This window comes from Netta rufina (assembly GCF_964035555.1).
Source record: "Netta rufina genome assembly, chromosome: 19".
Lineage (NCBI taxonomy): Eukaryota > Metazoa > Chordata > Aves > Anseriformes > Anatidae > Netta > Netta rufina.
In genome coordinates this window covers 502,101-525,085 of record NC_140143.1, presented here as the reverse complement: position 1 = coordinate 525,085, position 22,985 = coordinate 502,101, and the positions used below count along the sequence as shown (strand labels likewise).

The 22,985-nt window shown below is 71.3% G+C and overlaps 3 protein-coding genes across 4 annotated transcripts; 2 read left to right on the top strand and 1 right to left on the bottom strand.

The window, feature by feature from the left end:
- Positions 1-676: 676 nt before the first annotated feature.
- C1QTNF1 (C1q and TNF related 1) lies at positions 677-5,653 on the bottom strand. Of its 2 annotated transcripts, none has more exons than XM_084298390.1 (4): positions 5,543-5,653; positions 2,447-2,618; positions 2,188-2,327; positions 677-2,023 (listed from the first exon to the last, which is right to left on the bottom strand). In XM_084298390.1, exons 2-4 carry the CDS (start codon positions 2,602-2,604, stop codon positions 1,473-1,475), a joined length of 849 nt encoding a protein of 282 aa, XP_084154516.1. In that variant the 5' UTR covers positions 2,605-2,618; positions 5,543-5,653; the 3' UTR covers positions 677-1,472. The 2 variants fall into 2 exon arrangements, with proteins under 2 accessions (XP_084154516.1, XP_084154517.1); XM_084298391.1 differs by lacking the exon at positions 5,543-5,653 and adding an exon at positions 4,046-4,102.
- Positions 5,654-6,444: 791 nt separating this feature from the next.
- Positions 6,445-10,475, top strand: CANT1 (calcium activated nucleotidase 1). The gene is made up of 4 exons (XM_084298716.1): positions 6,445-6,527; positions 7,894-8,533; positions 8,738-8,941; positions 9,298-10,475. Exons 2-4 carry the CDS (start codon positions 7,915-7,917, stop codon positions 9,666-9,668), a joined length of 1,194 nt encoding a protein of 397 aa, XP_084154842.1. The 5' UTR covers positions 6,445-6,527; positions 7,894-7,914; the 3' UTR covers positions 9,669-10,475.
- A 2,240-nt stretch (positions 10,476-12,715) lies between these two features.
- TIMP2 (TIMP metallopeptidase inhibitor 2) lies at positions 12,716-22,299 on the top strand. Its single transcript, XM_084298367.1, has 5 exons — positions 12,716-13,054; positions 20,241-20,341; positions 20,421-20,529; positions 20,654-20,778; positions 20,868-22,299. Exons 1-5 carry the CDS (start codon positions 12,928-12,930, stop codon positions 21,063-21,065), a joined length of 660 nt encoding a protein of 219 aa, XP_084154493.1. The 5' UTR covers positions 12,716-12,927; the 3' UTR covers positions 21,066-22,299.
- The last annotated feature ends 686 nt before the right edge of the window (positions 22,300-22,985 follow it).

Here is a 22,985-nt window from a genome sequence, read left to right as displayed (position 1 = left end):
CCCTGCCGGGGGCGCGGCCGCCGAGCTCCGCCCGGCCCCGGCCCGGCCCCGCCGCCAGGCCCGGCCCCGCCCCGGCTCCGGGCCCCCGAGCGCCCCCGGGGCCTCTCCCGGGCCTGGTCCCGGTCCGACCCCCCCCGCCACCACCCCCGGGGCACCGGGTGGGCCCGCGGCCCGAATTAATGGGCCCGAATTGGCCCCGAGCTGCCCTCCAGCCCCCGTTGGGGTCTGTTTAAGCTCAGCCCCGGTCCCTGTTTCCTCCCCCAGCCGTGCTGGTCTCCAGCTCAGCCCTGCCTGGCTCTGGGCCCACTGCTCGGGGCCCCCATCCCACAGAGCCCCCATCCTGCATCCTCCCCATCCCGCAGCCTCCCCCGCTTCCCCTCGGGGCAGCCCCATGTCCCCAGGCCTGGTGGATGTTCCCGGTGACCCAGCCACCATCCCCAGCCTGCCCTGCCCGGCTCGCTCAGCAGCTGTAGGATGGGCGCTGCCAGCTTCATCACACCCTGAGCTCTGGTTCCCTGGCCCTTGGGGCACAGCCGGCCCTCCTGCAGCCCGTCCCGGGGGTCCCGGTCCTCCCACCAGCCCAGCCCGTGGTCCTCAGGGAGCCCCCACACCGAGCGCCTGCAGGCATGGACCAGGGAGCACAAAGGTGTGAGCAGGGACCTGACCCGTGGGTGTTTAATGTGATCGCAAGCCGTACAGGGAGCGGGGCGCTGCCCCAGGCCCTGCTCTGCTGCTGCGTGTAGGAAAACAAAAAGCCTGGCCAGCAGATAGCCTAACCGAAGAGGAGCAGCTGAGGCTGAAGGCCGTGAGCCAGCCCCCTCCTCAGCGGGTGTGGAGCATGAGAAGAGGCTGCAACATGGGGGCAAGGAGGGCACCAGCAAGGGGAACGGCTGCAGCCCCCTTCCCGCTGGGTGCACGCAGGGGAGCTGCCAGCCCGGGGACACCCCAGCGCTGTGCTGCAGCCTCCTCCTCGCTGGGGCCCGGTGCTGCGGAAGGAGAGTGGCCGTTAGTGCCGTTATCGCCGCTCACCCTTATCTTTCCTGTGGGGCACCGAGAACCCTCTGCCCTTTTCTAGGAACAAGGCCAGTAGAGCACGTCCGTGAGGGCTGCATAGTGGAGGTGCCCTCGCACACAGCGCTGGTGGCCAAACCCTTTCGGCTGGTGCCAGCTCACGGCCAGAGCCACACGAATCTGTGCCCCAGCAAAGCCAGCTCTGCAGCAGGCACAGGAGGGGCTGAGGTCCCTGCCCGCCCCAGGCCAGCAGCCACCTCCCAGGGCACGCACGCAGCAGAGGCTGGAAGTGTCTCTGTCTCCTCTGGGTGCATCCGCTCGGCCTCTCAAGGAGCGGGGGGTATTCACGCAGCTGCTGGGGTAGTGGCATGTAGGAGGGCTAACAGCTTAATGCAGAGCGGCACGCGGGGGGCTGGGGGGTCCCCGCGCCCCAGGGGAGGGGAGCAGGGCGCAGCAGGCGCTCAGGGGTCCCCGCTGTACTTGATGAGGTGGCCGCTGAAGGTGATGTAGGTGTCGTATTCGTCGCTGAAAACTGCGTTCTCGCGCTCGCCCTTGTAGAGCCGCACCCAGACCTCATCCTGCTCCTGCAGCTCCAGCATGACGCTCTGGCTTTGCATGATGCTGCGGTCGCTCACCTGGGCGTAGAGGATCACCACCTCCGCCCCATTGCGCATGATGTGCAGGTAGGTCTCCTTCTGGTTCCAGGTGTGCACGTTCAGGCTGAAGTAGTAGATCCCAGGGACGTAGCAGTAGAACTTGCCCGTGAACATGTTGAAGTGCTCGTAGAGGTTGACAAACTCGGTGTCGAAGATCAGGGTCTGGTAGTAGTCGTTGCTGTGCAGGGGTTTCTTGCGGCCCACCGAGAAGGCAGCGTAGTGGCTTTTGCAGCGCTCCCCCGGGGCGCCCACGCTGCCCTTCTGTCCCTTGGGCCCCGTGTGGCCCCTGCTGCCGGCCACCCCCATCTTGCCGTACTTCCCCTGCACGCCTCGCTCGCCTCGGTCTCCCTTCTCACCTGGGCAGAGCGGAGGGGACGGTTTTGGTGTCAGAGGCGGGTGCCAGCTCCAACCCCAGCACCGGGAGCCCAGCTCTGCACCGCTCCTGGGGTCTGCAGGCGGGCTGACGGTGCCCTGCAGCACGGGATTTGGCTGGGGACAGAGCCCCCCCCCCAGCCCTCACCTTTCAGGATGGTCATATTGATCTGGGGCTGGTACTGGGGGTAGGAGAAGCGCTGCTCGGGCGGCTCACAGCAGCGAACGCAGCGGGGCCGGGGGGGCAGCCCCTCCTGAGCATCGCCAGCCTTCTGCTCCTGTGGGGGCCTGGGGGGAGGCACAAAGCAAAGCGCAACAGGGAGCTACGTGTGGGGACAGGGGCCCTTCGCGGTGCCAGGCCTGCTCTGTGCCCCCACGGAGCACCCCTGTCCCCGGGGCCCCCTCACCTGGCAGCGTGGTGCTGGGACGGAGCCTCCTCGGGGTCCATCGAGCGCCCATCGGGGCCGGGGCTGGGGCTGGGGCTGGGGCTGGTCTGGCTGCCCGCAGGGGAGGGCAGTGACAGGCAGGAGAGCAGCAGGACACCGAGCACCCCGAGCCCCTTCATGCTGCAGCAGCGCCCTGTGAGACACCGGGGGTGGCTGAGGGGGTGGCAAAGCCCAGCAGCACCCAGGGGTGGGCAGGGGGCAGGCAGGGACCCAGCCCCGCAGCGGGATGGGGGTGCAGCTGGTGGGCTTTGCGGTCCCCCTCGGCCCTTCTGAGGGCTGGCGGCATGGCTGTGCCCTGCAGCGTCCCCAGCGCGGGGCCTGGGGCACCTCACAGCCCCGGGCAGGGCACAGCCGTGGCTCCAGCCTGGAGAAGGCTCTTCTTGTGGCAGCCCTTCCCCAGCAGAGCCCACAGTGTGAGCACGCGTCCTGCAGCTGCAGGGCCCATCTGGAACTAATATCCAGCCACCTGGGCCTGCCTGGCCTCAGCGATGCTCCAGGGGGTGTCTGGGGATACCCTGCTGACCCCCAGGAGCAGCAGCTTGGAGCCCCAGCCCCTGGAAAACGAGGTGGCTCCAGCTGCTGCGGGGCAAACAGCAACGCTGCCTGTCCTGGGGGGGTCCCAGCCCTGCCCATGGGGGTCTGCACGCCTCCTCCCACCCCCATGCTGTGCAGGGATCCCTGCGCAAACCCCGTGGAAGGGGCTGCCCCTGCCCCAGGAGCTGCTGGCCCCCAGCCTGCAGCGCTGCGCCTTGGCCCTTGGCAGGACGGAGCAGGAGCTGCTGCCCCAGAGCCACGGTGCTGCCGGCGGCCCCAGCCGGGAGCCAGCCACCCCCAGGAGAAACCTTGCTGGGAGCCCACATCCTGCGTGGGGCCCAAGCTAATATTTGCAGTAGATGGAGGCACCACGGCCCAGCCCTGGCTCCTGCCCTTCCTTGCTTTATCGCCCCCGTATCAGCTTGGGGCCACGCGGAGTCATGGGGCTGAGCAGGGTGCGCCGTGCCCCATGGCCCCAAAGGTGCCAGGTGAGCGTGTGGCACTGCCCAGCAGCTCCACACCCGTGGCCGTGGGGCCCAGGGCAGTGGCAGTGTGCCAGGGCTCCTGCTAGGAGCCGGTGTCCCGCTGGGGCACAGCCGGGCAGTGGCCTGGGTCCGCACCGGGAGCGCACCCCCAAGTGCCAGGGGTGAACGGGCAGCGGGATCCTGAGAGGCTGTGGGGAGCCTCGCTGGAGTTTGGGGCGGAATCCCACTCTTTTGGTGACTGCCTGGGTCCTCAAGTGACGGTCAGGGTGGGACAGCCCGGGGCTGGCTGCCCCCAGAGCACGGGGCTGCGGGGACCCGGACAGGCGCGCTGCGGCAGCAGGCTGGGAGGGCGTTCAAGGGCAGGATGCCTGGCTGGTGACTCACATCCATGGAACAGGGAAGGGGCGGAGGGATGGGGAAAATCTCCAAAGGGCTTTCCCTCCGCTCACGCCCTCTGCAAAGCCCTTCACGTGCTTCTCCCGTGCCTGCCCTGCCCCAAGGAAGCCCCGGTGCGGGGCTGTCCCCCAGCTCCCGGCCCTACCTTGGCTCACATCCCGCTGCCAAGAGGCAGGGCCGGCGGCACCGCGGGCAGCCTGGCGCCGTGTCCTCCCTCCCCGTGCCTGCCGCCTGCCCACGCACGGCCTCACGTGCAGGGAGAAGCAGCGAGGAGCAGCCCCAGCCTGGGGCTCGTGAGCAGGCAGCAGCCGGGGAGCAGCAGCCCCGGCTCTCTGAGCCCCGCCGGGCCTCCAGCTGTGCCAGCCATATGCCGGCGATGGCAGCCCGCTGCCGGGGAGCCCCTGGCTTTCTCCCCACCCCAGGACCACGGTGCTCAGGCCTCCCGTCGAGCCAGACGATTCCCGGGAACCTGCAGCAGGCTCAGCCCCAGGGAACACACAGCTTTGCTCAGCGGGGAGGAGAAATCCTTAGCCAGGGCTGTTCCCCCTGAGAAAGGCAGGCTGCTTGCAGGCTGGTGCAGGGCTGGAAATGGAGGCGGGCGCGCTCTGCGCACGTGGCGCTGCCTGCAGCACGCGGGGCTCCCCAGCACCCCCAGCAGGCGTCTCCCCCCTGCGCCCCGCAGGCACGGCGGGCGGGCAGCACGCACGTATGTATGCACGGGCATCTCCGGTCTTGCTGAAGGGACTCTGTTTTTTCCTGTCGGGGCTGGATGCTCTCCAGGAGCAGTTGGGAGATTTAAATCCAGCGGCTGCTGAAGCCCCGGGACTGCAAGTCAAAACATCCTGAAAACATTCCAGGCAGCTTGAAAGAGCAGGATGAAAGAAGAGCAAACGCCGGGGAGAGATGAGGGGGTTCGGAGCGCTGCAGGACCGGCACAACCCCCTCACCCTCCTCGCCCTCCCGTGGTGGACGCAGCCCCCCCTGAGCCGCAGCAACGGGAGCTGGGATGCCTCTGGCGTCCGGGGATGTGCTGGAGGGACGGCTCCCCCCAGCCTCTCGCCCCAGCAGCTGGGATGTTTGCGGAGCCATTTGCAAACTGGGAGCAGCCCAGACCCGGTGGGCAGCGGGGCTGGAGCTGCACGGGGAGGGTGCAGCCCCCCAGCCCCTGCGGGCAGTACCGGTGGGAGGTTGTGCTGGGCACCCCGTAACTGTGGTGTGCCGCTGCCCTGGGATGGCCCAGCCCTGGCTTTGACGTGCTCATGGGGGCCGACTTTTTGGACGCAGGGCTCAGGTAGGGCTGGGGGGGCTTCAGTGGCCCCACACCGTGTCGGGCCTGATCTGCAGGCGCCAGCACTAACTCCCCCAGGGCTGCTGCAGGTTGAGCTGCCCCCTCAATGGACACACGAGGCTCAGCCCTGCGGTCCCCACCACCCCCTTGCGGGTAAAGCAAGGTCCTTGCCCAGCTACCTGGGGCACAGCCAAGGGGACGGGACTTGCCCCAGGGCACCCGTGCACCCACGCCACCTCCTGGGTGAGTCCACACCGCTGCTGGGCAGCCCGCCGCTGGCAGCAGGCACAGGGGCGCAGCTCCACGGCACTCATCCCGGCTCGGCAGCCGCCCCCAGCCCTGCCCCACACCTACCTCTGGGGCTGCTCTGTCCTGGCGCTGCCTCCCCAGCCCTAGAGCATCGCCCCGCACAGCCCCGAGGCGCAGGGCAGAGCCCAAGGCAGCCGCGCTCCCTGCCTCTGGCAGCCTCCTCGCCTCCCCTGGCCGGGCGGAAACTTTCTGGGAAGCAAAAGGAGGGGAGCGAAGAAGCAGCAGTGGGATAAACACAGCCAGCAGCCCTCCCCCTGCCAGATGCAGCCCAGCGCAGCGCGGGCGGCCGGCGTTAACCGTGTGCGCGCCTGGGCCTGCCGCCAGCGGGACGTGGGCCCGGGGGCAGGGAGGGGGCTGGGGGGGGCAGGGAGCGGGGGCTGTAAGGTCGGGGAGGGGGCTGGGGGGGCAGAAGCACCCCAGATTTTGGGGGCAGGGTGCCCAGAGGATGCGGCTCTGCTCTGGAGCGGGGTCTCCCCATGGGGCCACCGGCCCCGTCCCTGTGGTCCTGGGCCCCGCAGAGCCCTGCCCAGGGCCGGGGCTCCCTTGGGTGCCCCCGGTGCTGGGCAGCCCCCGAGCAGCGCCCCCCGCCCCGGGCAGCACTGGGGCTCGGCTCAGCGGGGTGCTGGGGGGCACTGGGCACATCCCGGGCCCTGCTGCGGGGCGGTGGCCGGGGGTGATCCGGGGGGACACGGGGCCGAGCTGGGGGGCTCCGGGCCGTCCCCAGCCCCCCCCGGGGCACACACAGCTCGGGGCGCCTCTGCCCCCAGTCCCAGCGCAGCCCCCCGGTAGCCAGGACTACAACTCCCAGCAGGCTCCGCGGCGCAGCGAGCTGCGCGGCGAGGGCGGTGGCGGCGCGGGGGATGCCGGGAGCGGTAGTTTTCGTCCCGGCGGGGAGAGGCGCGGGGGAGGTTGGCGGCGGCCGCCGGCAGCCGGGGCGGCGCGCGGGGGCTGCTGGGAGTTGTAGGCGGCGGCAGCGGCGGCTGCGCGCGGCGGGGGGAGGCGGCGGCGGCTGCGCTCGGGCGGCGCCGCGGTGAGAGGGGCACGGGGGGGGCACCGGGGGGGTACCGGGGGTTACCGGGGGGTACCGGGGGGTACCGGGGGTTACTGGGGGGAACCGGGGGCTGAGGCTGCGGGGCCGGGCCTGGGGCCGGTGCTGCCGGGGCCGCTGCGCTGGGGGGCACCGGGGGGCGGCGGCGGGGTCCCGGGGGGCCTGGCCCGGGCTGGGGGCGCCGGGGGGGGCCCGAGCGGCTCTGCCCGGGGCGGGGGCAGCGGAGCCCCCGATGCTGCGGCCCCGGGTGGGGGCTCGGGGTCCCGGGGGGGCTCCGGGAGGGGGTCCCGGGGGCGCTGGGCACCGCACCGGTGTCCGGCCGCCCCCCCCCCCGGGACGGGACCCCCGGGGCTGCCCCCTCCCGGTGCCCGCGGCCCTGCCGTGCCCGGGGGCTGCCCAGGGTCGCCCCCCCCCCCCCCGCCCGGTCCTGCTGGGGGCCCAGCACCGGGCTGGGGCCCTGCAGCGCCCGGGGGGCGGCCAGCCCCGTGGGGAGGGGTCCCTGCCCGGCGGGGGTCCCGTCCCCGTCCCCTCCCGTGGGGTGAGGTGAGAATGGGAGGCACCGGGCAGCGCCCAGCCACGGGCACTCCCTGCACAGCCCCGGGAGCCGCCACGTCCCCGGTGCCCTGCGGAGAGGCGGCACGGCCGGGACCCCCGCTGGGGCGAGCTGGAGGTGCCCCCCCCCCGCGTCCTGCCCGTGGTGGTGACATGAGCGTGGACGGGCCCGGCCGTGGTGCTGGGGGGGGGGCTGCTGCCACGGAATTTGTCTAAAACCAGCTCTGGGGCCGGGCAGGTGTGGGTGCGCGTCCCTTGGACCTGGGCGCTGCACTTCCTGCTCGGCCCGGGGCATCCTGCTCGGGCGGAGCTGCCACGTGGCCCCGGTGGCCCCGATGTCCCCGCGTCCCCACGGGCCTGGGGCTGCGCTCACCCCGGGGCGAGGGCCGTCCGTGGGCAGGGAGCGCTGCCGTGAGGAGCCTCCTTCGCCCCGGGCAGTGTGAGGATGAGGATGCTGCCCAGCAGGACGCCCCAACGTGGGGCTGGGGGCTCGCTCCTGCCCGCTGTGTTGCAGGCCTCTGGGTGGGCAGCGGTGCTGGGCCAGCTGTGCCTGCCTGCTGGGGCTCTGCCCAGTCTGGGGGGGCTAAGGGGGAGGATGAGGAAGGGCTGAGGATGGCAGGAGGGCTCCCGCAGTAGAACAGGTCCTCGGGGGGCTGCTGCTGCCCTGCACGGTACAGCGGTGCCTTCTGCTGCGGGACAGGGGCTGGGGCTGCCCGCCCGCCCCTGCCATCCTCCCCAGGCTCAGCGGGGCTCCAGGCCCCAGCTCTCACCCTCTGCTTCCCCCCTGTGCTGCCAGGATCTCCTCGGCCCCAGTCTGATGCCCGTCCCGGCGTGCAATGAGTCTATGAGCCCCCTGCGGATCAGCGTGGGCGGCCTGCCTGTCCTCGCGTCCATGACCAAGGGCGCCGACCCCCGGTTCCGCCCGCGCTGGAAGGCCATCGTGCTGTCCTCAGCCTGCGTGGCCTTCGTGCTGCTGCTCTTCTGCTTGCACCGGCCGTCCCCAGCACGGCCCGTCCCGCCCAACGCTCACAACTGGCAGCTGCGGCTGCGGGCAGAGGACCGCTACAACGACACCTACCCGCTGTCCCCTCCCCAGAGGAACCCTGAGGGCGTGCGCTACCGCATCGGGGTCATCGCGGACCTGGACACTCAGTCCCGGGGCTCCGAGGAGCACACCTGGTTCAGTTACCTGAAGAAGGGCTACCTGGTGCTGTCGGCCAGCGGGGACAGCGTGACGGTGGAGTGGGACGAAGAGGAGAGCGTGCTGCGGTCCCACCTGGCCGAGAAGGGCAGGGGCATGGAGCTCTCCGAGCTCGTCGTCTTCAACGGGAAGCTGTACTCCGTGGATGACCGGACGGGGGTGGTCTACCAGATCGAGGGCAGCAAGGTGGTGCCCTGGGTGATCCTCTCGGATGGGGACGGCTCCGTGGGGAAAGGTGAGCCCCCCCCGTGCTGCCCTGCTCGCTCCGCCTGATGCTGCGGGTGCAGAGCAGTGAAACCCTCGTCACTTGTCACCCTGTGAGCTTGGCCAGGCTTGGGGGGGGCTGCATGCAGTGCCGAGCTGTCCCGCCTAGCACCCGGGGAGCGGGGCCGTGGGGTGCCCTAACAGCTTCGTGCTTGTGCTGCTCTCTCTGCTGCAGGCTTCAAGGCGGAGTGGTTGGCGGTGAAGGACGAGCACCTGTACGTGGGGGGCCTGGGCAAGGAGTGGACCACCACCACGGGAGAGGTGGTCAACGAGAACCCCGAGTGGGTGAAGGTCATCGGCTACAAGGGCGACGTGGGCCACGAGAGCTGGGTGGCAAACTACAACGCGCTGAGGGCTGCGGCTGGGATCCGACCCCCAGGTACCGAGCCGGGCTCCCTCCCCTCACCGTGCACCCCTCGCCCTGCCTGGGACTGGGGCTGGGGTCTCCCCACAGGCAGTGGGACCGGCTGAGATTTCAGGGAGGCTGGGGAAGCCGGGGCTTGCCCTGCCCGGTGCTCTCCCCCCTGTCCGTGCTGGGAGCAGCTCGGGTGCCTCGGCTGGTGCTGGGGCAGCGGGAGGGGGCCAGCACCCGGCAGGAGGCGGTGGAAACGTTGGCAGCTGTGGTCTGCGTGTGGCTGTGACCCCACGGCGGTGTCTTTTTGCACGGGGCTGGGTCCTGCCCCGCAGGTGGGTGCCTGTGCTGCCCCGTGCCACCCGTCCCACTCCCTGCTGCAGGTTACCTGATCCACGAGTCGGCGTCGTGGAGCGACACGCTGCAGCGCTGGTTCTTCCTGCCGCGCCGCGCCAGCCACGAGCGCTACAACGAGAAGGCGGACGAGCGGCGAGGCACCAACCTGCTGCTCAGCTCCAGCCAGGACTTCGGGGACATCACGGTGGGGCGGGTGGGCGAGGTGGTCCCCACCCACGGCTTCTCCTCCTTCAAGTTCATCCCGGACACGGATGACCAGATCATCGTGGCGCTGAAGTCAGAGGAGGACAACGGCAAGATCGCCAGCTACATCATGGCCTTCACGCTGGACGGACGCTTCCTCCTGCCGGAGACCAGGATCGGGAGCGTGAAATACGAGGGCATTGAGTTTATTTAACAGACTTTGCACTGGACCAGAGGGGCGGGGAGGACGGGGGCTGTGGGGCAGGCCCTGCGCTCGGGGAGGCACAGGCTCCGAGGGACGCCGCGCTCCCGGCTCTGCTCGGTGTCGGCGTCCCACGGAAAGCGTTGGCCTTGCCGCAGCGTGCACGGTGCGAGCGTTTCGGCAGTGGCACCTGGTGGCAAAGGGCTGCCACCACAGGGTGCTGCCGCCTGCCACCAGCCCAGGCTCGGGGCGGTTTCCCCATGCTGCAGCCATCGGTGCCCGGCACCTCCGCGGGCTGCTGGCGCTGGTGGCGGCCGCGCTCTGGGTCGCAGCTGAGGACGGAGCCCCCGCTCGCTGCCCTGTGCCAGCCCTGTGAGGGCCCCGTCCTCGCACCCCTGTGGCTCTGTGCCGGGGGTGGTGCTGCCCTCTGCTCCCTGCTGCCAGCCGGAGCCCCCCTGGCCTTGGGTGGTGCTTTCCCCAACCTGCCTGGGGATGGGGCCAGAGCTGGGCACAAGGCCCCTCGGTGCCAGCGGCGTGTCCTGCGGGGCAGCCCCTGACCTGCCTCCCCAGCACCTCGCTGGGAGCACACAGGAGGTGTGGGGACAGATGTCCCCATGTCCCCCATGAGCGTGGGGGCAGGAACGTGCTTGAGGGGGGCGTTGGCCAGATCCGGCCCCGGGTTGGGACACGACCGGGGGGGGACACGGCCACAGCAGGGCGTCAGCAAGGGCAGGGCAGGGCGAGGTGGTGGCTGCCGGGGATTTCATCAGGCTGTTTTTCGCCAGTTAGCTGGTTTTACTTCCCCTTTCACATAAACCATGTGGCAAGTGAATGGGTAACGGTTTGCGTGGGCCCGTGCTTTCTGGGGAAAGCTTCGTGTGGGAGGGACTGAGGGGAAGCCCCCCCTCTCACCACATCCCCCTGCTCCACGGCTGGGCTCGGAGCAGCAGGCAGAGGCCTTGCGGCCAACCCCTCCCTGGGGCCGTGCCCTCCCGACTGCCACAGGAGCTCGGAGCAGGGCTGCGAGGGGACAAACGCCCCAGTGCCAGCCTGGCTGCTGCCCCCAGGCCCTGCTGCACCCATCTCCCATCTCTGAGGGCCCCAGGAATGGTGCAGCCTCTCCCCCTCTTTAGGCTGTTCATGGCCACACGTGGAGCCTCAATCCCCAGCGTCCTTCCCCTCCCCTCCTGCACCCGGCTGTGCTGGGAGAGGGCAGGAGGAGCGAGGCCAGGGCAGGAACAGGGTCCAGGAGCGCGCAGCCTTGGCACAGCAGCACCGGGGAGCCTGCACCAGCTCCGTCCCCGTCCTGGCCGGTTTGGGGTGATGCCGTTAGTGGGGTGCACACACGGTACGGGCACGTGCTCCGTGCCTGTGTGTGGATGCACGCATGGGGCTGGCTGCTGCAGTCCGTGCAGGTCCCTTGGCCTCGGCCCCCCTGTGCCACCCCCAGCTGCAGGGCCCAGTGGTGCCTGGGGACTGGGGGGCCATGCCCGGGGTGATTTTGTTGTGCTGGGGGGGGGAGGACCCACGGCGAGGCGCGCAGGGAGGAGCCAGGGGCCTCCGGAGAGCTCAGCTGGGCTGGCCCTGTCCCATCCCCCTGTCCTGCCCCTGTTTACAGTGTCCAGCATCTCTGGAGAGCTGCGTAAGAACCACGTTAGCAGCCGGACATGTGTTTCCATTTAGCCCAAACAACAATGACTCACGGCTGCGAGCGGCCGCGCTCGTCTGGGGGCACCAACCTGCTCCCAGCGCCAGCCCCGGCCCTGCCCCGGCCATCTGACCCCGGTGACCGCTCTGCCCTCGCCTGTGCCCGGCTCAGTGCAGCCCCTGGGCCTGGCCCGGGGCCCTGCAGCACCCATTGTGGCCCTGGGGCTGTCCCCCCCCCACCTCACAGACAGCGGGACCTCGCAGCACCCCATCACCTCCTGCCCCAGCCTGGCTCTTATCTCCGAGAGCTGGCAGCACTGGGGCTGCTGGAGGCTGCTGGGGGTGCTGGACCCCGGGGGCTGGGGGGCTGCCGGGCCCATACAGCACAAACGGGACCAGGCTGTAGGGTCCCTGCACCCCCAGCCCCACATAGCTCTCAGAGCCAGGCCTTGCTGCCACAGCCTCTGCGAGGCCAGGCCCTGGAGCCCCACCGCCAGTTTTCATCCCACCATGCCAGCAGCAGGGGCACCATTCACCTCCCACAGGTTCCCCGCGGGCTCCAGCAGGGCTCAGACCGGGTTTGGCTGCCCACGTTTCCGCTGATCCTTCTCATCCTACAGCACCAGAGGCTCCGACACCTCCTTCAGCCACAAGCAGCCGTGGTGGCCCAGCTCTGTAGCAAGAGGCTGCCCCGGGAGCAGGCTGCGTGGCCGCAGTGCCGACCATCCCGTGTGCCCACGGTGCCCGGCTTGGCCACGCTCGGGTCTGCACGGCCCTGCCCGGGGCAGAGCTGGGCCCTGCAGGACGGGCACGGGGAGGCCGGCAGCACCCCAGCACCTCCAGCAGCCAGGGCAGGGATGAGCTGGGGGGTTTTGGGGACGTGCTCCAAGCCGGAGGGCTGCGGGCACCTCGGAGCCATGCGGGACCCCCGGTGATGGTCACGGGCCAGGAGTGACCCCCAAGGGGAGGCAGTGGGAGCAGGAGGAGGCACGAGGAGCACAAAGGGGGTGAGATGAGCCGGAGGAGGCGGCAGGAGAGGAAATGCTTGGGCACAGACACAACCACGGCCCCCGCCTGTGGGCTGGGTGCCAGCTCTGCGAGCAGGGCCCGGCTCCTGCCCCAGCCCCGTCCCGTCCCGGTGCCGGCCCCCCCGGGGCATCCCGGGCCCCGCCGCTGCCCCTCGGCGGCTGCTCCGCGGCCCCGCCCGGGACCGGGACGGCGGAGCCGGGGCGGCGGCCGGGGGCTGCGGGCCGGGGGTCGGGGGGGGGGGGCTGCGGGTGCCCGGTGCCCGGTGCCCGGTGCCGGGCGGGGCGGAGGGGCCGGGGGGGGGGCGAGCTGGGCGCGGAGCCGCATCCCGCGGAGGGGCGGGAGCAGCGCGCAGCCGGGCTGGCCCCGCGCCATGCAGAGGAGGAGCAGCGGAGCCCCGGAGCGCATTAAAACGCGAGGCTCGGCGGCGGCCGGGGGCAGCCTCCAGCTCCGGGGAGAGGCGGCGGAGAGCGGCGAGGGGCCGGGGCGGCGGCGGCGGCTGGACCCGAACTTCGCGGCGGGCGGCGGCGGCTCGGCCGGGCCCGGCGGTGGATGAGGCTTTGTCGGCCGGGTCGCTGAGCCCGCAGCCCCCCGCACCATGCCCGCCGCGCTGCCCGGCCTGCTGGCCTGGCTGGCGGTGCTGCTGCTCGCCAGGGCCCGCCCGGCCGACGGCTGCAGCTGCTCGCCCATCCACCCGCAGCAGGCCTTCTGCAACGCCGATGTAGGTGAGCGCCGCCGCCGCGCCCGCTTTGTCCCCGCCGAGCCCCGGCCCGGGGCAGCCCCGGCACGGCCCGGCCCGGCCCGGCCCGCACAAACTTCCCGGGGAGGGGGCGGCAAGTTGGCGCGGGGCGGCACGGCGGGGACGGAGCGACCCGGTCACGGTCCCGGTCACGGTCCCGGTCCCGGTCCCGGTCGCGGTCCCGGTCCCGGTCCGCGGCACCTGCCCTGCAGCCCCCCGCGTGTGCGGGGCTCGGCTCGGCTCGGCCCGGGGGTGTGTCGGGAGGGAGCTGTCTGTGTGTCCGTCCCTCCGTCCGTGTGTCCGCCCGGGGTGTGTCCGCGGCTCCCCGAGCCTCTCGCCGGCCCGGCCGGGTCCGCTCGGCTGCGCCCCGCAGCGCTCCCCGGGGCCGCCCCCGGTCCCGGCGCGGCTCGGTCCCGGCTCCCGGCGGCGGGGCCCGGGCCCGGGCTCGGCTCCCGGGGGCGCGGAGGAGCCGGGCCCGGGGAGCGGCGGCTGGGACGTGGCAGCGCGGGGAGCCCCGGGGGCAGCGCGAGCGCCCCGGGTCCTGCGCGGAGCACCGGGAGCGGCCCCGAGCGCGGAGCCAGCACCGGCCCCTGAGCGCCAGCAGCGCCGGGCTCGGCCACCTCCCGTCTGTTCCTTATTTCCAGGCATTTCCTCTCCCCCGTCCCACTTTGTTCGGCTTGGATGCTGCTGAAAGGGAGGGCTTGGCAGCGCCGGGATCTGGATTCCTCTTTCTATGAATAATGCCCTTATTAAATTTTAACATATTAAACAAACAGACCAGCCCCAGTTCCCGACGCTCTCCTTTGCGGGGCTGTTCCCAGGCTGGGCTGGCGAGGTAGCATTCCCAACCCCTTAGGCAGCCCGCGCCTCTGCACGGCCCTGCCCCGGCCCCTGCTCCGCAGCCAGGATGCTCCTGAGATTCCCGGGCTCCCCTCGCCCCTTCCAGGCCCCGCTCGCGACGTTTCTGCTCCACGAGGGCGAATCCCCCGAGCACCCGGCAGCTGCCCCCGGCGCTCCCAGGCCTGGCTGGGGATGGGGAGGTTTCGAGACAAAATGGAGCTCCAGAGTTTCAGAGCTGCCGCGTGAGCCGGCGTCCCCGGCACACCGGATGCCCCGCAGCTGCTCCGGGAGCAGGGCTGAGGCTCCCTCCCGTCACGCTCGTGTCACACTCACGCCGGGATCATCTTTCCGGAGCTCTGGTGACTTACCCTGCCCTTCCCGGGTGCCGGCTCAGGCCGTGACTCAGCAGCTGAGTCACGCACCGTCTGTCTCGGCGTCTCGGCAGTCCCGGGCAGGGCGAAGCCGGGGCCAGGCAGCAGCCGCTTGCCCAGTGCCCCAGCAGGTGCCTGCCGTGCTGGCGCTCGCAGCTCGCCCTGCCCAGGCAGCCCCTTCCCGGTGCCACCCCCGGTGTTGGCACCCCCCAGCTCCCAGCCCGAGTCCCTTCCCAGCTGCTGTGGATGGGTTTGATCCCGGCAGGAACCCGCCAGCCTTCCCCTCCCACGCAACAGGAGCCCCGTCCCTGCTGCCTGTGATCCCTGCCCTTTTGGCTCCCGTCTCATCTTCCCTCTGGAGCTGGGAGGCTCGCAGCCAGCTCCCTCCCCGGGGTGAGCCGGCCTGGGCCTGGGAGCTGCTGCTGCTTCCCCTGCCAGGTCTCCTCTGCTGCCCCACAGAAACACCGCCTGCTGGGCACGGGGGCAGAGAGCGGATGGGGGAGGCTGGGACCCCCGTGCTGGGCTCCCCACGGAGCCCCCCGTGTGTGCCTGGGTGCCCCCATCTGTCTGTGCCACCCCAGGGCCCTGCCCTCGCTCGTGCCCTGGCAGCCGGCTGCGAGGCACCGCCTGTGGTTTGGAGCAGCCGGAGCCCGGAGCTGTGCTTCCAGCGTGGGGAGAGCGGGATGTGGCTGTGCTGCTGGCCACGGGGTGCCAGAGGGGCTGGGAATCACCGCAGCTGGAGACTTGTGCAGTGTGGGACAAGTGACCCAGCCTCTCCATGCTCACGCTTCCCGGCCCGGCAGACAGGCAGCAGCTTTCTGTGGGGCTCAAGGGCTCAGTGTGGGTGCGGAGCTGCCCCGTGTGCTGTGCCCGCAGGGGCTGTGCCCAGGCATCTGCTCGCTGCCCTCTGGGGTTTGCTCTGCCCGTGTTGCTCGGGTGTCAGCTGGGGGCTGCAGCAGCAGAAGCTCCAGCTCCTGCTTCTTGCGCAGCATGGAGATGCAGAGGGTGAGGGAGGTGATGCTCAGGCTGTGGCTTCGGCTCCGTGGGGCAGTGGTGGCCCTGGAGGGGTGTGTGGGGCAGTGCCGAGGGTGACAGGGCAGCCAGAGAGCGGGTGCTTGGCCTGCCCCTGGGATCCAGCCCCTGGCAGCGCCGTGCTGACCCTGGCTGTCCCAGGGCTCGGTGCCTTGCGATGGGGCGCAGCGATCGGGGCAGGAATGGTGAGGGCTCATGGTGGCCAGGCAGGGACTGGGGCAAAGAGAAGGTTTGGGGAGCAGAAGTGGGACCGGCCCTCGCTGCTGGCCCCGGGGGCAGCGCTGCCCCTCGGGCCCCGCTGAGCCGTGGCCGAGCAGGAGGCCGCCAGCCCCGCTGCCGCCCCGCTGCCACCCCGCTGCGCTGTGCTCGCGCGGCCGGGAGCTCCCAGCGCCGGTCCCAGCCCTTCCCGTGCAGCTGCGGCAGCGGGGCCGTGGGCTGACGGCTCGGGGCCGCCGCTGATTGGGCCCCGTCCCGCTCCCGTCAGAGCCGGGATGACGCAGGCCGCGATCGGGAGCGCTGCGCACGCTGCAGCAGCCGCGCAGGCCGCGGGATGAGCGGGGCCTGGTGTGGGGCTTCCCCTGCCCGCGGGGCCGGGACGCGGGGCTGGGGCTGGGGCTGAGCCCTTGTGCTCCCCGCCGGGAGCTGCCGGGAGCAAGGGGAGCCCGGCCCAGCCCCAGCCGCCATCCAGCCCGAGCTGCGCCGCGTCCCCCGGCCTCTGCGTGCTCAAAGCTGCCCTGGCCGCGTGCTGGGGCTGGGTGCCCTGCTCTGCGCACAGGGCTCGGGCAGGTGCCCGGGGCTGGCCCCAGCCCGTGCTGAGGGTCTGGGGTGGAGGAGCCCTCCCTGGGGACGTTTTGCTGTGTTCTGGCTCTGCCGGTGCCGTGCGGGCTGCGGTGACCCCGGGGCTGCAGTCGCAGTGGGGCCGGGCAGGCAGCGGGCAGGGCTGGCACTGGCAGGCGGCCCCTGGGCTCCGCTGGCTGCCAGCAGCCCCGGAGAAGGGAGCTTTGTTCCCCGGCCATTCAGCCGGGAGCGCTTCCCGTGCTCTGCGGGCACCCGCGCTGCCCAGGCGGCCACGGGCGGGGGCCGTGCGGTGGGTTTGGGGCAGGATGTCCCGGGAAGGGGCTGCTGCGCGCAGTGCCCCTGGCTGGGAGGGGAGCTGCGGGGGCTGAGGCACCTCGTGCTGGCCCTGAGCCCCTGGGGCAAGCACGGGGAGACCTCTGGAGCTGGGGTGGGCAATGGGAGGATTCGCCCCGCTGCAGGGCAGCACCCGCACACAGCCCCAAGCCGTATTTCCTCCTTCCCCCAGGAGAACCCGGGGGGAGAACCCGCATCTCCCTGCAGCACCCTGGGGGCGTCTGCACCGGGTGCCTGGAGTGGCTCCTGCTGCAGTAGGGGCTGCCCGCAGCAGGGACATGGCTCGGTGGCCCTGCACGCCCCGTGGTCACCCCATGGCACAGGGCAGCAGCTTGTCCTCCTGCTCATCCCGGGTGGGCTCAGCCCTCGCAGGGAGCTGCAGGCTGGGTCCTGGGGCTGACAGGGAGCAGAAGGGTGATCGTGATGGACAGCGAGCCACAGTAGCCTGGCACAATGTGCCAGTGGGTTTTACAGTGACGGGTGGCAACCTCTGCCTCCAGCCCCACTCCTGGAGCTGCCCCTCAGCTGTGGTGTCCCAGCCGGTCGCGTGCTCGTCTCCCAAACAGGGGGGCTGGGACGTGTCCCAGCGCGGGGCCATTCCTTGTACAGGGACTGGTGTGCCGAGGGGTGCCCGGGCCTTTACAGCCCCCTGCCCCAGGCCCTGGGTCCTGTCCAGCCCAGGCTGGTCAAGGTGCAAAGCTGCCATATCCCGGAGGACACCCACCAGGCTCCTGGTGGCACGTTGTAGGGTGTCACCACACAGCTGAGGACATGGCATCGGCTGCCAGGCTGGGGGAGCTGCACCGGGGAGGTGCTGGGCACCCCCACCCCATCCCACGGGGCTTCCACAGCGCTCACGGCAAGCAGGTGCTGTGTGCCCGCAAGCAGCACAAGTGCTCCCCACCACGCTGTGGTGCCGGCCCTGCCCGAATCCCACCAGGACCCTCCTGAGCCCAGGGGTGAAGCCCCCTCCTCTGCCTCCCCAGTGCCCGCTCCCGGGGTGTTGTTGTGGGGCCAGCGCTGCTGGGGCCGTGCTGTGTCAGCGCAGCGGGGTCATCACAGGCACTTGGATCCCAGCCCCGCATCCCCCGAGCCAGGGGCACAGGGAGGGGGGTAACACAGCCCCACGCTGCGGGCAGGGCCTGGGGTGCTCCCAAGGCACAGCTGCGGGCACAGAGGTGCTTTGGTGGCAGCTTCTGTGCAGGGTGCTGAGCTACGGGCAAACACCGGCATTTCTGCTCAAAGGGTGGCGAGGGGACACGCTGCCCCATGGGCGTGGGGTCTGCAGGGGGAGGGAGGTGGCTGCGCCTTGCAGCCGGGCCGGGGGGGTCGTGCCTGGTACCTGCAGGAGCCTCTGGCTCGGTTCTGCCACAGGGTGAGGCAGCCGTGGCCGAGCCTCGGCCTCTGCGTGATCCGGCCTTTGTGGAGACCCGGGGAGGCCCTGGTGCCGCTCCCCAGGTGCCGGGGTCCTGTGGCACCCTCCTCCTCCTCCCCGGGGACCTCGGCTGCGCCTCCCCACCTGGGCTTCCCCCCGCTGCCTCCCTCCGTCCCTGCCCTGCTCTGGTTCCTGGCCTGCGGAGCAGCTTGGCTGCGCTGCTGGGGTCTTGGCGGGGAAAGCACAGCGCAGCCGTCCCCTCCACAAAGCCGCACTGTTCAGAACAAATCCGCCTAGAATTGGGCTGCATTTTTGTCAAGTGATTCATCAGCACGTGAATGGAAACGGCTGGAGCCCACTGAACCAGTAACCGTCCCCCACGCCTGCAGCCACGGGCAGGAGGCGGCTCCGGCTCTCGGGGCTGCCGGCAGCGCCGTTACACCGCAGGCGCACGGAGCGGGGCCGCCGCGGGCCTGGTGCCCTGATGGACGCGGAGCCTGGGCTGGCCCCACGGGGCCCAGGGGCTGAACCCTGCCAGGCAGAGCTCCTCCAGCCAGGACAGGGCCTGGGGCTTTGTCCCTTTGTCAGGCTGGGGCTTTCGGCACGGCCGCGGGCAGCGGGTGCCCTGCCTGGGCCAGGGGCTGCTGCCCTGGGCAGTCTCTTCCCTGTCCCCAGCCCGTGCTGGTGGCCGGCTTCTCCTTTCCAGAGTAAACTGAGTCAGCGCTTACTGTGCCAGCGCTGACCTTGAGTCTAAATAGCTCGTCTGCGTGCCCGGCTCGCCCCGCTGTATTTATAGAGCGCGATCAGATCCCCTCTCCGTGCTGTGCCAGGCTAAAGAAGGCAGCCTCCGGGGCAGCGGGGCTGGCAGCGGCCCCATGCACGTCCCCCGGCTGCCCAGCTCTGCCCCGTCCCCCAGCACCTCTCTGTGGGGACGTGACCTGTGTGCCCCAGCTTGGCTGGAGCCTGCCCCCGCTGACGCAGCTCCCTGCTTCCATCCCCCAGGGACACGGGTGCAGGGGCTGCCCGGGCACTGGGTACCCCCAGAGACAGGGGTTGGCCCCTCTGGGGACCCCACGGCACAGCAAGGAGCCCTGCCCTCTGCCAGGCCCCCTCCCCAGCTGTGAGGATGCTCATGAAACCCCACAGGATGGGGCAGAAGGGACCTCGTTGTCCCCGCCAGGAGGGTCCCGGTGGCCCTGGAGGGAGGCAGGCAGGGTGCGGGGCCGCGGCTCTCGGGGCAGGGACCCGGGATCGGCCGAGAGCTGTGCGGCAGGTTGCAAGCAGCTGTCCCATCCCGAGCTGTGGTGAGGGTGAGCTGGCTGCCCGCCCGCCGGGAAGGTCCCTGCCATGTGCTGGGCGCTCACGTGTGGTTCCCGTGTCCCTGGGCTGTGCCGGCGGGGTGACCCCGGGGACCTTTCCACGGCAGAGCTGTCCCCACAGCGCTCTCCTGCCCCTGCTCACCTGGGCTCTGGGGCACTGCGGCCTCACCAGCTCAAGGGCACCCGGCCTTGTCCCTCAGCACAGAGTGAGGGGCCTGGTGTGTGTCCCCGGCCGTGCCCGTGCCCGTCCTGCTGCCGGCGGTGCCGCTGCGAGTGCTGGGGGAGCAGTGTCTGTGCGGGGTGCAGGGGGACGCTGCCGTCCCCTCCCGCAGCCTGCAGGCCCCTCTGCGGGTGGGTGCTGCCCTGCGGGGAGCCGCATTTTGCACAGGTCTTGTAGGGAAAGGAGGGTCCGAAAGCGGGGGTCAGGGACAGCAGGCTGGGGCGCAGCTCAGCGCAGAGGTCCGGGGCCTTTGCCCAGGCTGCCCGGGGGCCACCTCACCGCCCCCTGTACCTGGCTGCATTTTTCTACTGCCCCGGCCTTCAGCATCCCCGTGCAGCCGGCCGGGTTCTTGCTGCAGGCAGCGAGGGCAGGAAGCGGCGCGGGGCGGATGCGGTTTCTGTGCCTGCATGACGTGGAGGCTCCGCGGCCGGCAGCCGACATCTGGCAGGGAGCTGGCAGCCGAGCATCGCCCCGCGGTCACCGGGGCACCCCCGGGGCTGGACAAGGACACAGTTCCCTGGCTGCATGGTGCAGGAGGGGGCAGGGACGGACCCTGCGCCCCCATTGTTGGGTGCAGGGGGGCCAGGAGCTCCCTGAGCCCTGCTCCCAGACCTTTCCGTGTCCTCCCCGCTGAGGGTGCTGCCGCGGGGCTGCCCATCGCGGTGCTGCGTGTGCCAGCGCCATCCCTTTGGGCACCACGCGTGACAGCAGCTCCACGGGCAGCGGGGTGGGTGCGTGGTGCCTCGGTGGGACGGGGGAGAAGCGGGTCGGTCCCACACGGGGCAGCAGCACTGGGAGCTCCGCACGGCCCCCGGCATGGGCAGGGACACGGCAGCTCCTCCGGTCCCCGCCACCCCTGCTGAGCTCTGCACCCTCTGTTGCAGTGATCCGAGCAAAGGCCGTCTCTGCGAAGGAGGTGGATTCGGGGAATGACATATACGGGAACCCCATCAAGCGAATCCAGTACGAAGTCAAGCAGATCAAGGTATGGGGCACGGTGCCTGGGCCCGGGGCGGGCAGGGAGAGGCAGCGGGGGGCCGCTCACGCCTGCGCTCTGTCCCCAGATGTTTAAGGGCCCTGACAAGGACATCGAGTTCATCTACACGGCGCCGTCCACAGCAGTGTGCGGCCAGCCACTGGACACGGGAGGGAAGAAGGAGTACCTCATCGCAGGTAGGTGCTGGGCAGGGACTGGGGGCGGCTGGGGAGGAGCGGACCCCAGACCCCCGGGCACCCGGTGCTGCCGTGGGGTCTCGGGGCGCCGTTGGGGACGGTCTGAGCGGCTCCGTGTCCCCAGGCAAGTCAGAGGGCAACGGCAAGATGCACATCACGCTGTGCGACCTGGTCGCCACCTGGGACTCGCTGAGCCCAACCCAGAAGAAGAGCCTCAACCAGCGGTACCAGATGGGCTGCGAGTGCAAGGTGAGCACCCAGGGCTGGGTTTGGGGGGGGGGGGACACGGAGCTGCCCCCCGTCCCGCGGCGGGTGGTGACGGTGTCTGCTGTGCACAGATCTCGCGCTGCCTCTCCATCCCATGCTTCGTCTCCTCCTCGGACGAGTGTCTCTGGACAGACTGGGCGATGGAGAAGATCGTGGGCGGGCGGCAGGCGAAGCACTACGCCTGCATCAAGAGGAGCGACGGCTCGTGCGCCTGGTACCGCGGCATGGCCCCCCCCAAGCAAGAGTTTCTCGACATCGAGGACCCCTAAGCCAAACGAGCGCATTCCAGTAGCCAGTAGAAAAAAACCTGCGAGATGTTAGACTGGTCCACGCTGATATCAAGTCCTGGAGACAGCATGCAAATCCGCTCGGCCCCGCGGGTCCCCAGGGTGCGGCGCCTGCCACGCGCGTGCACGGGGCAGGCTCGGGGCCCGCCGCGCCGCACTCAGCTCTGTCCCTGCCCGGCTCCTCGCCCCCCGCGGGGTCAGCGGGGCCGGGGGCTTCCTCCCCGCCGGGGCCGCGTCCCCTCCCGGCCCTGCTCAGCCCTTGTGCCCCTGAGAGCTGCGAAGGAAGCGAACGCCCGCGAGCGGCGGGCGCCGTCCCCAGTCTGCGTAGCAGGTCTACCAGGGGCCCCGCCGCGGGACGGAGCCGCCCCCACGCCTCTCACCAGACCCCGTCCCGACACCCGTCCCTCCCCTTGGGGTGCCCGAAGGCTGCAGCAGGGCACCGCGGGCGTGCACGGCGCCAGCAGCTCCCACGCAGGCGTCCCACCCACCCACAAAAGCCACGGGGGGGGCGTTGGTGCAGCCGGGGTGCCCCCAACCCACGGGCTGCAGCCCCGCTGCCCATGCGCTCCTCTCCGCGGTCGGGCACGTTGCGGAGGCTCTGGCTCAGGGCAAGCCCCGGGGTGGGTGAGCGCTGCGCCCGGGGCCCTCCGGTGCCACTGCTGAGGGGCCCAGACCCCCCCACCCCAGCCGGGCCGGCACCCGTGGCCGTGCTGGAGCTCGTCCCCACACAGGATGGGCGCCAGGGCCGGGAGCCCCCAGCTGCGGGGCTGCCGATCGCCGTCGCACCCTGCGTGGATCGGGGCCCCCTGGGTGCCCCCCCTGCGGTGCAGGACCCCCGTCCCCTCATCCCGTCCCCCCCCCACCTCCCCGGGCCCCGCTTTCTCTGAGCCATTGTCCCGCTGCGGCGGCGCCCCGTGCGCTCGGTGGCGCGGCCGGCCCCGGCTCGTGCGCGCAGCCCCCGCCGCAGCCCGCAGCGATTTCATGCTGGGCGTCCCCGCAAGGCTCCACGATGTCGTACTGGACCAGTCTGGGCAACTTCGACGTATTAAAGGAAAAAGAAAAAGAAAAAAAAAAAAAAAAAAGTTAAAGGAAAAAAAAGCCCCAGCCGCCCTCTAACCAGTGCCATGTAAGAGTCCCGCTCGCTTCCCGTGCGGTTGTATCAGCTCGCGCCCCGCTCCGCTGGTAGTCTGCCCTTAACACTGCCGTGCTGCCGTCAGCTGCCGCCTCCCTGTGCCGTGATTTGATTTGGGGGGGCCGGGGGGGCCCGGTGCTGCGCCCCTTCTCCTCCGGGGTTCTGCTGGGGGGTCCCAGCGCGGGGGAGGACGGGGAGGGACCGCGGGGTGCCCCGAGCGGGACCCCCAGAGCCCCCCAACCACATCTCGGGGGTCCCGGATCCCCCCTGCTCCGGGGGCCTGGACCCGGGGAGGAGGAAGGGATGGGGGAAGGGAGGGAGGGAGCCGCCGCCCCGGGACCTGCCGCCGTCCCCGGGTGGGCCCCGCACCGGGCTGCAGCTGCCGGGGGCTTGGAGGGGACCCGAGGGGCGGCTCCGGCCGGTGGGAGCGGGGCTGGGAGCACGCGGACACTGAGGGCCGGGGGCTCGGTGGGGATCCGGCACGGCCGCTCTGCCGGTGGTAACGGGGTGCGGTAACACACGGGGTACGGTGATAAGCGGGGTACGGCGGTAACCGGGGCTATCGCCGGTAACCGGGGCCGGTGCCAATAAACCGGGCTGCCGGTGGTGAATGGGGTCGCCGGCATCACCCCGGGCTGCCGGCACCGCCCTGCACCGCTCCGCGCCACCGGCAGCGAACGGGGACACCGGCACCGGGCAGCCACGGGGCGGGGGGCGGGGCTCCGGGATGGGGCGGGGCTCCGGGGGTAACGGGGCGGGGCTCCGGGAGG